The 12,509-nt window shown below is 42.8% G+C and overlaps 1 protein-coding gene across 19 annotated transcripts in view; it reads right to left on the reverse strand.

Annotated features, from left to right (window-relative positions):
• Window positions 1–12,509, reverse strand: part of LOC134865500 (muscleblind-like protein 1) — a 37,986-nt gene that overhangs the window by 14,901 nt on the left and 10,576 nt on the right. For 18 of the 19 annotated variants that reach the window (XM_063885047.1, XM_063885048.1, XM_063885057.1 and 15 more), the window contains exon 2: window positions 10,769–11,699. In XM_063885047.1, the coding sequence (XP_063741117.1) occupies window positions 10,769–10,942 (174 nt within the window). In that variant the 5' untranslated portion in view covers window positions 10,943–11,699. Of the gene's footprint in view, window positions 1–10,768; window positions 11,700–12,064; window positions 12,182–12,509 lie in introns of those variants that run through there. The other variant, XM_063885049.1, reaches the window with a different exon arrangement.

The following is a 12,509-nucleotide window of genomic DNA, read 5'->3' on the forward strand; positions in this document are numbered from 1 at the left end:
ACTGGCTTCTTCTTCTTCAGGGTTAAAGTAAAATATAGCTAATAGTGCTTGGCTCACAACCTTTTTGACTTGAAACCCCTTCCTATCTGAATGGTTTAGGGGCAAAATACATTTCTTCTTCCTTTTAAAACCATGCAAACCTTTCAGTTTGTCTGTTTGCATAGAGAAGAAATCTCAGATTGTTTTACTTGGATAAATCACAGGACTGAAGATGCAAAACGGCCTACTAATTGATCAAAAAATATAAAAAAGAAGAAAGAAAATCTGTGAAATCAGAACACTTTTGCTTTTCTATCCCGTTAAAGAGCTTAAAGTTCCTCTCAGAAAGATCTTATGACTCTTTCGGGAACCATCCAAAAATGTCATATCAGTTTCTCTACCCCGGAAAAGAAAAACCTGGAAAATATTTCTTGTTACTCTTATTAAAAGACGCTATGTGTCTGTTTTATATCACTTGTTTGAATCATGGCATCTGCACACACAGTATATTCTGCATGTCATAATGAATGTTACAATGCATCCTAATCTAATTCCCCTCTCATGTTTGATGCCCCAGTGTTGTGGTGTGATGTTATGGTGTGAGAGTCGTGTAGTTGGCGTCTGGTGTGAAGCTCCACTGTTCTCTGCACTGCGTTCCACTGACTTCTGTGCAAACAAACGCAGAGATGAAAGCACTTTCTCCTCACACACACTGTGAATAAAGCTTTGTTTTCCTGGAGAACAGCAGAGACTCAAAGGGCTAGGCCCCGTAGTTGCTCTCTTTGTCTTCTGTGCGTTCAAATATGGCTTGAAATATATAAATCATAAATGAATCAGTCAATAATCTGACCATGTGCAGATCATCTCACATGGCATGGCAAAGTTGACTTTCCTGATAGCTAGGGAAGTAGCAGTCCTGACAACAGAATATTTAGACATGTGTTGTCTTGAGTATTGAACCACCTAAAGCAGTGAGCTATCCACAATCAATAATACCCTTTTACAGTAAAGTACAATTGATTTTCCTTTTTTAAGAATCGAAATTCTGCATTAAATTAGCAGTACCGTTTTTGGAGAGGGCAAAGAAAGACATCACATATCCAAGCGGTCTTAGGGTTGCTTCTCACTGTGCCCTGCTTGTCTATATCAGACCATGAGCATACACTTGTACCCTTGTGATTAGGTCTATATCTCTGGGACTCAGTGTACATTGTATGCTGCGCAGCTTAGTGGTCAGGGAGTAGATGTGACCGGTGGAGCTTATTGAGATATGAAGAAGGAAGGGAGTCTTAATCTATGAAAATAGTTACAGTATGCCCCCGGTGACGCATTATGAACCTTACCAAACAACAACTGAGATGAAGAAAGATTATAGGCTACAACTCAGACCACGCAAACAGAGAGAAGGTGAGCCAGATAAAACGTGTTTGTGTGGGTAGTACGTTTGAATTTTTAAAGTTTTAGCAAATCTTTTAGAGAAATACTGAAACGAGACATGGCAGTAGTCCCAGTTAATGTACAAACAGTCCCCATATGCATTAGACACAGTGGCAGCCACAGAAACCTCACTATTTATATACACACACACACACACACACACACACACACACACACACACACACACACACACACACACACACACACACACACACACACACACACACACACACACACACACACACACACACACACACACACACACACACACACACACACACACACACACACACACACACACACACACACAGCAATAAGTTATTCACACTTCAGAGGGTGATCGTTCTAAGAAATGCTTCAGGTCAGATGTCACGTACACAGGAGCCCTGGATCCAAACTTAGACCACTCTGTTTGTCTCCTGACATGCCCCCCCTTAATCCCTCTCCATATCTCTCTATCTCCTTTCACACAAACACACTTTCATGAGACTTATTTTGCGCCGTTCACTCTCTGTTCAATACAGTGCTGTGTCTTCTGCCGTGTGGGCTGACAAGGTTAGTTCCGTACTTTTCATTATCAGTAATAACAGAGCAATCTCGCAGGTATCGATTTTAGCAGCAGCACTTTATGAAAACCATCCAGTACTCGCAGTGTGAGTACGTGAGGAGGCAAGGGAACGTTCATTTAATCACCTTCAAGCTTTGTTTCCCAGTAGGGGAGGGAATGAAGAGTCATTGCGCAGAAATCACAAGGTCTCGGAAGCAACGAGGCGTCGATAACAACGCCATTGTTTCTGAAATGACATCTTTGCTCAGTATCTGTTGGCCTTACAGGCTGAGGATCAAAGTCTGCCATGAATCTTAATCAGCCATCTCAAAGCATGGAAGATGAGTAATCTGGTGACATACAATACTAATGATTAGACTTTGCTTCTTGTCGTAGCTTCCTTCTCCATTTTCCTATCAAGTCACTAGACGCCTTAAACAGTGTTTTCTTTCCTCTATATTTGTTTTACTCACATTGTTGTTGACTTGCTTGGCCTCAGTTGGTGGTGATATTACGCAATGGGTTTGTTCAAAATAAAACAACAAACCTTTTCACAAAGGTAACAAAGAAAAACAGGCTTTTACAAACAGGCCAAACAAATCAAAGAAAAGAGGCAACATTTCAAATAAAATAATGAACAACTAAGGTGGTTCTTTCTTTCTCTCTATTTGTAGGCTTATATAACTTTGAAACTTTAACGGTTAAAAAACTGTGCTTCGACGGCGTCTTTTCGAGAGGTTGCCCATCTGTCATTTTAAGGGCTAGCGCCGTGGGAATTGTAGTCTTTTATACAGTTTTGACCTCATACGTCTGGGCTTTTTTATAAAAACAAAATACTGGCTCTAACACTTCTAGTGCCTTAGCAGAGCATCCAAAGCAAATGATTACAACAAATACATGTATTGATGGTTAATTTATAACAATAATCTCTGATATTGATTTGCTCTAACGTGAGGATTTGACTTTCATAGTACTAAGAATCACGTTAACTTTTTCAATAATAGAAGGAAAAGTGATCATAAGGCAGAAGTAATGAAAACTCAACTCACAGCCTAGAGTTATGCCCAGAAATGTGTTCTGTTACCTTGACCTTTTTCCTCTAAAGAGTTGATACTTGAGTCCAAGTGGACGTTTGTGCCAAATATAAAGAAGTTCCCTCTGCGTTTTCGAGATATATCGCATTTACGTGAACGGGACAAATCAAAAACATAATTCTTCCTGCCTTTGCTTCGGCATGGTAGATTCATAAAAATCCTTTGACCAAGATAAGAGAGTGAACTACACATCTCTATTCTGCTGACTACATCCTCATTCCTACCTCTTCAGAGTGGCAGCTTCAAATGCATGTAAAAAAACTTCAAAAAGGTGAGAGAAAGTTTAGGGGCATGTCACTGCTCCTTTATATGCTGTTCTTTGATCCCTCTCGAACACACCACTACCATCATTTTTTGCACACGGTTTCTCACATCTCAGTGTTGTGACACCTGGATTGTAGGAAAGGACATAAAAAGTATCTTCCATCAATGGCCAAGTAATAACCAGCAGGCGGGTGATTAATTGAGTTTGCAGCACTAACAGATTTAATCTGGCACGTATTGCGCTAGTCTGATCTCACGGACTGTAATCCTATCCACAACTCTAATCCCACTGTCAACTAGCTAATCCTGTTTCTGTGTGCGATTATCTCCTTCAAACTTGGCACTGGCACAAACTCAATGCTTTCACCCTCTTTATCTCTCTCTGTCTCTGATTGCATTTTAAACAGGGATTTAAACCCTTCAAATTGTTTCTCTGGTGAAAAGTAAGTAAAAAACCTGTCAGAGGAGTGTGAAGATTCAATGCGTTTCTGAAGCTACTTTTACTTGATTTACTTGAGTTGATAATGAGCATTAAGAGGAAAGATTTTAGTTCATTATTTTCTGTATAATCAGGGCTATTTTAAGTGACAATGGGATCTAACCAACAAATTGGCCCAAAGTCCAGTGGAGAAGTCCAGATTTATTAAATGGCAGTCTCTAAACACAATACAATTCACAGGGGATAATCAGAGGAGAGTAGGTTCGAGTCCCACTGCAGTCATCATGTCATTGTGTCCTTCACCCCAATTGCTCCTGTGGGAATTGTCCACAGTATGGGATGTATGTAAGTCGCTTTGGATAAAAGCTTCTAATAAGTGACATGTAATGTAAATGCAACTAGTACTCTTGATATATAAAGCAAAGCAACATGTACCTGCTGCCGCTATGAGGAATAGATGCAGAATGAAGTTGCGTATGAAGCAATATAAGCGGAGTGTCCCACAAAACTGATCAGACCTCAGGTGGTGCCACTGTTTCAGGTCAAAAGCAAAGGACACATTATGGATGGTGACTAGCAAAATTGGAGACATTATTTGTGAGGATTTTAATGATGTGTTTACTGCTGGTTTGTTCAATTTTTTTAGGGGAGGTTTTGCAATTTAAAGGTTAGGGTTGGAGTCAGTAAAACTGTGAAGTCATTTAGACTAATGCCATGGGCTGGACAGGCCCAGGCACTTTAAAAAAGAATTCAAGAAGAAAACAAAGAAGCGATGGCGTTTGTGAAAAACAAACATCAGCCATGCTTTTTCCTTGTAGCCTCACATTCTCATGCCTTTCACCACCAGCGGGTACCTCACCTTTAGGGTGCTCTTTTACGTTTTGGCATCATCATAGAGGAAAGGGGCAGGGTGAAGTTGACTGATGGACCTAACAGCTGGCGAGAGGGAGGAGCTGTGTGAACAGGTGTTGAGAGAGCTGAGTCTGAGTAGTTGTGCCCTCAGGCTCCTCTGCTCCTCTCTCACCTGTCTAATGGCAGGATAATAGCCGAGCTGACTGACTGGCTGTGTGACTGTATGCATGTAAGAGGTAATGAAAAAATCGACACGAAATAGACAGAAACAGAATGATGAAGGGGTGATGGATAGAGTTAATTTGAAAAAAGTCACAAAGGCTGCCTGTACATTGACATTAAAAACCCCTTATCGTCTAGATTTCCCCTTTTCTTTCCACTTGCGTATCTCAAAAATTCCCTTAAATTCCCTGTTAATCAAACCCCATTTTGATATTTAGTGTCCAACTTTTTCCTACAATTTCAATTAAACGTATTAATATTAAATGACAATTAAAGTCCTTATCTCTAGCAGTTTTTATTAGAAGTGATTGGGTTCGCAATTCTTGTACCGGATTAGGATTGCTTATCTTAACGCAGGTCTACCTCTATTTGACCCCCCCTTAAATTATGGAGACAATTTTTAAAATGTATCTTGAAATTGCCTTAAAATGTATTAAGCATCGAACAGTTAATACCTAAACCTAAAGCTAAAACTTGAATACAAAATAAAGTACGGTATGATGAGGGTTGATTTATTTCTTGAGTATGATTGCATATAAAAAGCTCTACTCTGATAATGTACATGCTCTGATGTAATTCACCATCTTCAATAGTTTAGGAACTCACATTTGACATGTTTAAAATGTATGTCCCTGCATTCCGTTGTGTTTTATGAGTTTTAGATTATGCAACACTGCAATCTTGGTTGATTGGTGAAGCAAACAAACCCTCAGGCTAAGGTTTTATGGTATGTCTTCGTGTGAGATACAGAGAGAGACCGAGAAAAAAAAAGGCTATAGAAGTAATCATTGTATCAGTGGTGTTATAAAGGGGCCCAGTGTGATGGAGGGACAGGGACGGCTGACACTGAGAAGAAAAGACGGGCTGTTGTCGTTGATCTTCCGTCACATAAGCTCACAGAGAAGATTCACAGCTAAAATGATCCGACAAGGATGCACACACCACGGAATAAGCAGACCAAAAAATGTCTCTGTGTTTGTGTCTGTAAGTGTGTGTGTAGGCCTGGATTACACTGGTCAAATCACACATCTCTATAGCATGAAAGACATGAGCATAAAGCCCTCAATGCCATGACAGAGGCGTTAAAGATCCTAATTACTAAACCGAAAGCCCATGCAATGTGACTCAGCTCGTGTGTAATGAAATCTGCTGATTTTATTTAGGGACGGAGTGCAGCCAAAAAGACGGCAGCGTGATATTATGAATAGCGCTCTTCAAGTCAAAGCTCAGTGTAATGGATGACTGAATGCCTTGCCTTGTTAATTTAAAGCAGAGACATTTTCATTGTGGATGCACCCACAGTTATCCCATTAAAAATCCAATTAGGAGGAAGATCCTATACGTGCTGCAGAGGAGAGAAACCCATATGGATCCAGGGGACACTGTCTGTCTGAGCTACAGCTTCACTGCAGTGCATGACTTATGATCAGCACAGTGCTACTGAAAGCAAACCATAAAACATTTATCCTGTGTGCACATTTGTCTTGTTTCATTTTTTCTTTTGGGTCATTACTTGTAGCAAAAAATGCCTTAAAAGCAATATGAAGATCTCAGGAATACTGTTTAGTTTTAAGTATTGTACACCTGTTTGCATGTTGGATAATTCCATCTCAGGTTTATTATTTTTTTATTTGTTGCAGCTTCCAGAACAAGATTTTTAACATTACAATAAATGTTGCTGTTATTTCTGTTTCTCATTAGTTCATCCCTGAGGAAAAACATCTGTTGACTACTTTATGTGGCCATGTGCAGTGTGTCTATAAATGCAGTGTGTGTCAAAAACACATTAGCCTTCTGAACTCATAACCACATGCTTACTGAATGCAAGTGTATACTGGCTGTATCATTAGTTTGACATCATAAAAAACACTGTCCACTAGCAACGCAGCTAATATTTACCCCACATGTCTATCTCACTGCAAGCGAGTGTGTTAAGAGTCCATGTGCGTGTGTTTGAGTGTGTGTGTAACCTGTTCCATCGCATCACCGAACATAAACATGATGTCAAATAGGGTCAGCAAAATGAGAGGAAAGACAGATAGAGACGCAGACTTTGAAAGAGAGAGCAAAGAGAGATAAATAAGAGGTATTTGCCCGCCCTCTGCTCTGCAGGAATGTAATCTTGGCTCGCAACAGCGTGGTAACACAAAGAAACCCGCTGCAACAGCACTACTAAAACAGATACAACACACACAGGCACAGACACACACACACAGACCCTCACACACACACACACACACACACACACACACACACACACACACACACACACACACACACACACACACACACACACACACACACACACACACACACACACACACACACACACACACACACACACACACACACACACACACACACACACACACACACACACACACACACACACACACACACACACACAGCCTCTTTTTCTCAGGCCACAGCCATGATGACAGTGGGTGTGTCAGTTGGCAGGTAGACAAAGTTTAAAGTCTATGTGTGTGTGTGTGTGTGTGTGTGTGTGTGTGTGTGTTTAGTTGAACTGTCGTCTATGGGGGACTGTTACCAACCTTTTTTTTCGACATGGACAGCAGTGTGTTTGGGTAAACATGGACCTGCGTCTGGGTTCACACAAGGTCGCTCCTCGATTACACTCCAGCCCCTCAACTCACACCACATTAGTTTGTGTACATACAGTGCCTTACTTTATGTGTGTGTCTGTGTATACCAGGGTGTATTGTTAACCACCCTGTCCAGGGGTGGGTGTGGCCTGAAGTAAATGAGGCGAAAACCAGACTGAGCGGGAAATCAAGTAGAAGGAGCCACCACGATGGGAGGAGAATGAAAACAGGCAGCGGTGGACTAGAATAGGCTTGCATCAAATTAAAGTGGGATGGTACACTACTTAGCTGGCAGTTTATCCATGTGTGGGCGGAGGAGAGCTGCAGTGTTACAGTTAAATTGCTGTAGAGAGTAACCTATATTATTTCAGACACATTCTAGTAGAAAATAATGAGGCAGGAATTAGCTTGCTTGCTTCTGGAACCTGAGCTGACTATTATACTCAAATCTGATTAAGGATGCTTTAGAGAACTCAAATGATTAGAGAAGGTTAAAAGAAGGTTAGTTCCTCAACATAACGTTTAATGCTTCTTCTTGCAGTTTAGTCAGATACACTGCGCCGCACTTTCCCACCTGTCTCAAAAGTTTTTCTGTCAGTACCGTATGAGAGCAGATATTTAGCTGCAAATAGGAATTGTTTATATGGATTCAGAATCAGTGTCTGTTTAGAAGTTAATCATTAATGGTTATAAATTTAAATCAGGGAGTTATGGCAGCCGCTAACCTTCTCCAAATATTTACCCCGCTTAGACATAGCTGAGCCGTCTCTGCTGTATCAACCAGATACGCAGGCAACAGAAAGGGTTGCGCTCTGAGGTTAGAAGCTCAGTCTAAGGCCACTGAACACCCACGCATGCATGTTCATTCTAAGAGCATGGAGACACACACACCAGCATTTAGTTTCAATTCTGTGGCCTAGATGAAAACTTGGTTCTGATTAATTGTCTTGCTCGGGGGTATATCATCCACATCTGATTACTGCCATGAAAATCTTCCCATGAAAAATTATGATTTAACTCTTTTTGCTATTTCTGGTAGTCGTATGTTCCCTGCTCTAATTTGCTCAGCATGGAGTGAACAAGCGTGGTTTAGTGCAGGGCAATATTGTGTGTGTGACATCTGCATGTGCATTTAGTGTGTCTTTCCATGTGTATGTGTGCACCATATAAAAAGGAGGCCACAGACAGACAGACAGACAGACAGAGAGAGAGAGAGAGAGAGAGAGAGAGAGAGAGAGAGAGAGAGAGAGAGAGAGAGAGAGAGAGAGAGAGAGAGAGAGAGAGAGAGAGAGAGAGAGAGAGAGAGAGAGAGAGAGAGAGAGAGAGAGAGAGAGAGAGAGAGAGAGAGAGAGAGAGAGAGAAATGACTGGGTTTGGGTGTGACCTCCTCAGCTATGCACTGGTGATCATGTGAGACCTGTTCTAATTATACACTTCTCAAGAAGAAGGCCGATCCTCTCTCATGGGCAGTGTGCGCACATATGTCCAAGAGGGTGCCATGTGTGTGTGTGTGGGGGGAGACCAGTAAAAGGAGCGATTGGGCTTTGTGTAACAAAAATAAATTAAGAATTTGCTCTATTTCAACCGCTGATCCGGTGTGAAAGTAGAGTAGGCCATGTGATTTTTCAGTGTGGGTTTGTGGGTCTAAGCAAGAGGAAAACCTTAACAATGTGGTGAATGTGTCCGTGTTGATTTTTAAGCTCTTATCTTCTGGTGTTTATGTGCAAATAACAACCTTTACTTCGGTTTTCTCTCTCTCTCGCTCTCTTTCTCATTCTCCTTCTGTTTCCACTGCAGGTTTCAGAGACCTGCACTGTTATTCATTTACCGGTGGAAAAAAAGGGCTGTACAGTTTTTAAAAGTATGCCCCATCTCCATTAATGCACAAGTTCTAGTGGAAAATGAACGTAAACGACTTAAAATAGGCCCCTTGGTTCCCTCAAAACAGCCTGCATACATATGCCAGGTATAATCTTCCAGTGGCTGACCTTTACCTCAGCGAATAACAATTATAACAAGTCCTGATCCTTCTGCCTTTAGATAAAAAGCTCTCCCTAATAATCGCCTCACTCGGGGTTTGTTTAAACCCTGTATGATCTGTGACTTTGAAGATCTAAGGAGATTTAGTATATTAGAGCAAAATGCACCAATACAAATAATGACAAAAGTATAAAAATAAGGCTCAAGATGTAATAAACAAGAATGACTTAATCTAATTTTGTCACACACACGCACATGCGTTGTGAGGATACTTGGGGTGAGTTCAGCCTGGGCTTGACAATGTTCCTCTGTCCACATCTGGCTATAAACACTGTTCTCTGAGGCGACTCACACACACGCTGTCCTCATCCTAACCCTGCTCTGTTCACACACTGCCAGTGTCCACGAGTCACCAATACAGCGGCAGAACACAAACAGAAGTAAATAAAAAACACACACACAGCCGAACCTGTGAGTGTGTCAATGCTGGAAACTCTGGGCTGAGGTCCGCCCATCTCTAGAGATCTCGTGCTTCGATAAAAAAAAAAAGACAGATTGTGAAAGAGAGAGAGAATGAAAAAGAGCCGTTTGCTTTACTGCCTTCCTGCTGCTGCCTAAAAATGGAAAATTACTGCGTGCGGTGCCCTAAATCTGCCCCCTACTTCACTCTAAAACACACCCACATGTAGAGAGACACAAACACACACCCCATCTAACTGCCCCTAGGCCTCTGCACAGGAAGTGGTTTGACTGAGAGAGATGTACATGCTGACGCCATCGCCTCGTTCCTCTCGAGCTGTTGAAACGCGCTGTGCTCAGGGCATCCATATGAGTTTGTACATGTGACAGCCTATTCATCTGTGTTTCCCTGATCAAACACTGGCACAGAGCGGTGTTTTTCACTTCCAGAGGGACTGCGCTGCTTGAGTCTTCAGTGTTTATGTACGGTGTAATCAGTCGGAAATGTGACTGACTCCTAAATGACTGCTAAAATAAGAAGTAGTAAACACCCGCCAAAACACTTCAGCCTGTCCTAGAGAATACCACAGTGCAGTGTTACATCGCCTGACTTCTGCTTCCTGAATCCAAAAAAGCAGAAACTCCACCCCCCCCCTCCCCTCTGTATGCTTGATCACATGTTCCAGTCACCTGACCAGAAATAGGTGGGACCAAGGAGCGCACATGCTGTGGCCAGATGGCAGCATGATGTAGAAACTGCTATTTCCAGTTTGTAACTCCATATATTTGCTCAAAGGGCCTGTCAGACAGAACATGCTTTCTCTTATCTGTGGCCAGTCTGTCTGAGATCAGACCTCCAGACTCCCTGTTCACCACATCTCCTTTCTTACCTTGAGTGAGTCGAAGCAAGCGATGACCCGTCCATTGTCCACCTGACAGCTCTTGGCGGGATGAGCGAACTTGCACTCCTGGTCCGAACGCGAGCATGTGCCCCTCTGGAACTCCCTACAAACCTCAAGGGTCAGCCACTTCGTGTCACGGATGTGTGCCATGCTCATGGCCATGGCGACACGAAGCTAAAAGTTAGGCCGAGCTGAAAACTAAAGTACTTCTTGTGTTTTAATCCACAACTTATAGGTCTCTGTTTTGTTTATTTGTTGACAAGTCTGTGATAGGTGTCGGTGACGTAGAATAAAACCTTTGAAATAAAGTTCCTATTGATTGAGCAAGTTGTTTCCAGAGTGAAATGTTGCAGGACGAATGGTATTGGTTAAGTTTCCTGATCAATCAATCACTGAAGAAGTGTTTGTATCCAGGAGAAGACTTAGCCTAACAATGAAGTTGCCACTCTTGGCCCGTCCTTGCTTGCTTAGCGATCTCACCTAAAACATTGACGAGCCGAGGAGGCAAGCACATGAAGCCGAGAGCCCTCTGGTTATGTGCAGTGGAGCAGGCAACGGAGGTGATAGTCTGGGTGTAGCCTGCTACAGGGTTGTGAGGAGGCTTAGAGGGTTGAAGGCGAAGGTTAAAAGGCAAGGTGGGTGAGATGCTGCGTTGGCCGGGTGGTGTTGGGCTGCTGTAGTAAGGCTGGTCGGCGGGCCGTCACGTGAGGAGAGCTGAGGCTGGAGCCCGGCTGCGAGGAGTGGATGGTGATGGTGGTGGGTGTACGAGCAGGTCGGGGCGTATGCTGAGAGGTGGGTGTGGTTGCTGTCCTTACACTCGTTTTATTGTGGCGGCAAGCGTGCGAGGCAGGGGGGAGGGTGGGGCTTCAGCTGTAGAAGCAGGTCGAAGCTGCAGCAGACATCAGGGAAGGCACTTCCTCTGGGGAGAGATAGAAACGAGGAAAAGAAAGATTAGATTGATGATCGGATCCAAAGAAAATGTTCAGGTGTATCTCTCTTTCATTTATCTTTCATAGGAGGTTCTGACCTGCAGCATTTTTAATCTGCCGCAAAGTTATGCAGCTCTGGGCACAAAGAATATTTAGAAATGTCAGAAATGCAGGGGTGTCAGCTTAAACAAATAAAACTTTCAGTCTCCCTGCACTCTAAACACACATGGTGCGCACACGCTCATCACGCCACGCCAAACACACACTCACACACAAATGCACAAAGCAGCTATTCACAACTTTAAACATCTCCTGGTTAATGCAGGAAAATCGGATCAAATCCTCTGTCACTTACAGTCGAGTACAGCAAAGCCGGCCATTGCAAAAGTGTTTAGAGGTGAGGTAAAGCAAGAGACTGAAAGCAGAGGGGAAGTTGAGGCAGGGCAGAAGGGAGAAGAGGTTAGTCATTTCCCTTCTTGCGAAGCGGTGTGAGAGTGGGGACCAATGAGAGTTTGCAGAGTTGCAGCAACATTCTGGGCTGAGCGCCAGGTGAGAGCTGGGGGAGGAGCAAAGAGGAGGCTGACCTGCATGCTGCTGGAGGAAGAGAAAGAGAGACAGGCTGAACCAATCACTCTATTTCTAAGACTACCTGATTTCTCTGCAAAAATGATATGTCCCCTTCAAACAAGCAAGAACATTGATGTATTGTTCTCCATTACTCGAGCATTTCTGAATAAAAAACACCACCATGAACAATGTGGTGATCATCTCAGACAGATATGAACTGCCTGCTGGGGTAA

This window comes from Eleginops maclovinus, chromosome 6 (assembly GCF_036324505.1).
Source record: "Eleginops maclovinus isolate JMC-PN-2008 ecotype Puerto Natales chromosome 6, JC_Emac_rtc_rv5, whole genome shotgun sequence".
NCBI lineage: Eukaryota > Metazoa > Chordata > Actinopteri > Perciformes > Eleginopidae > Eleginops > Eleginops maclovinus.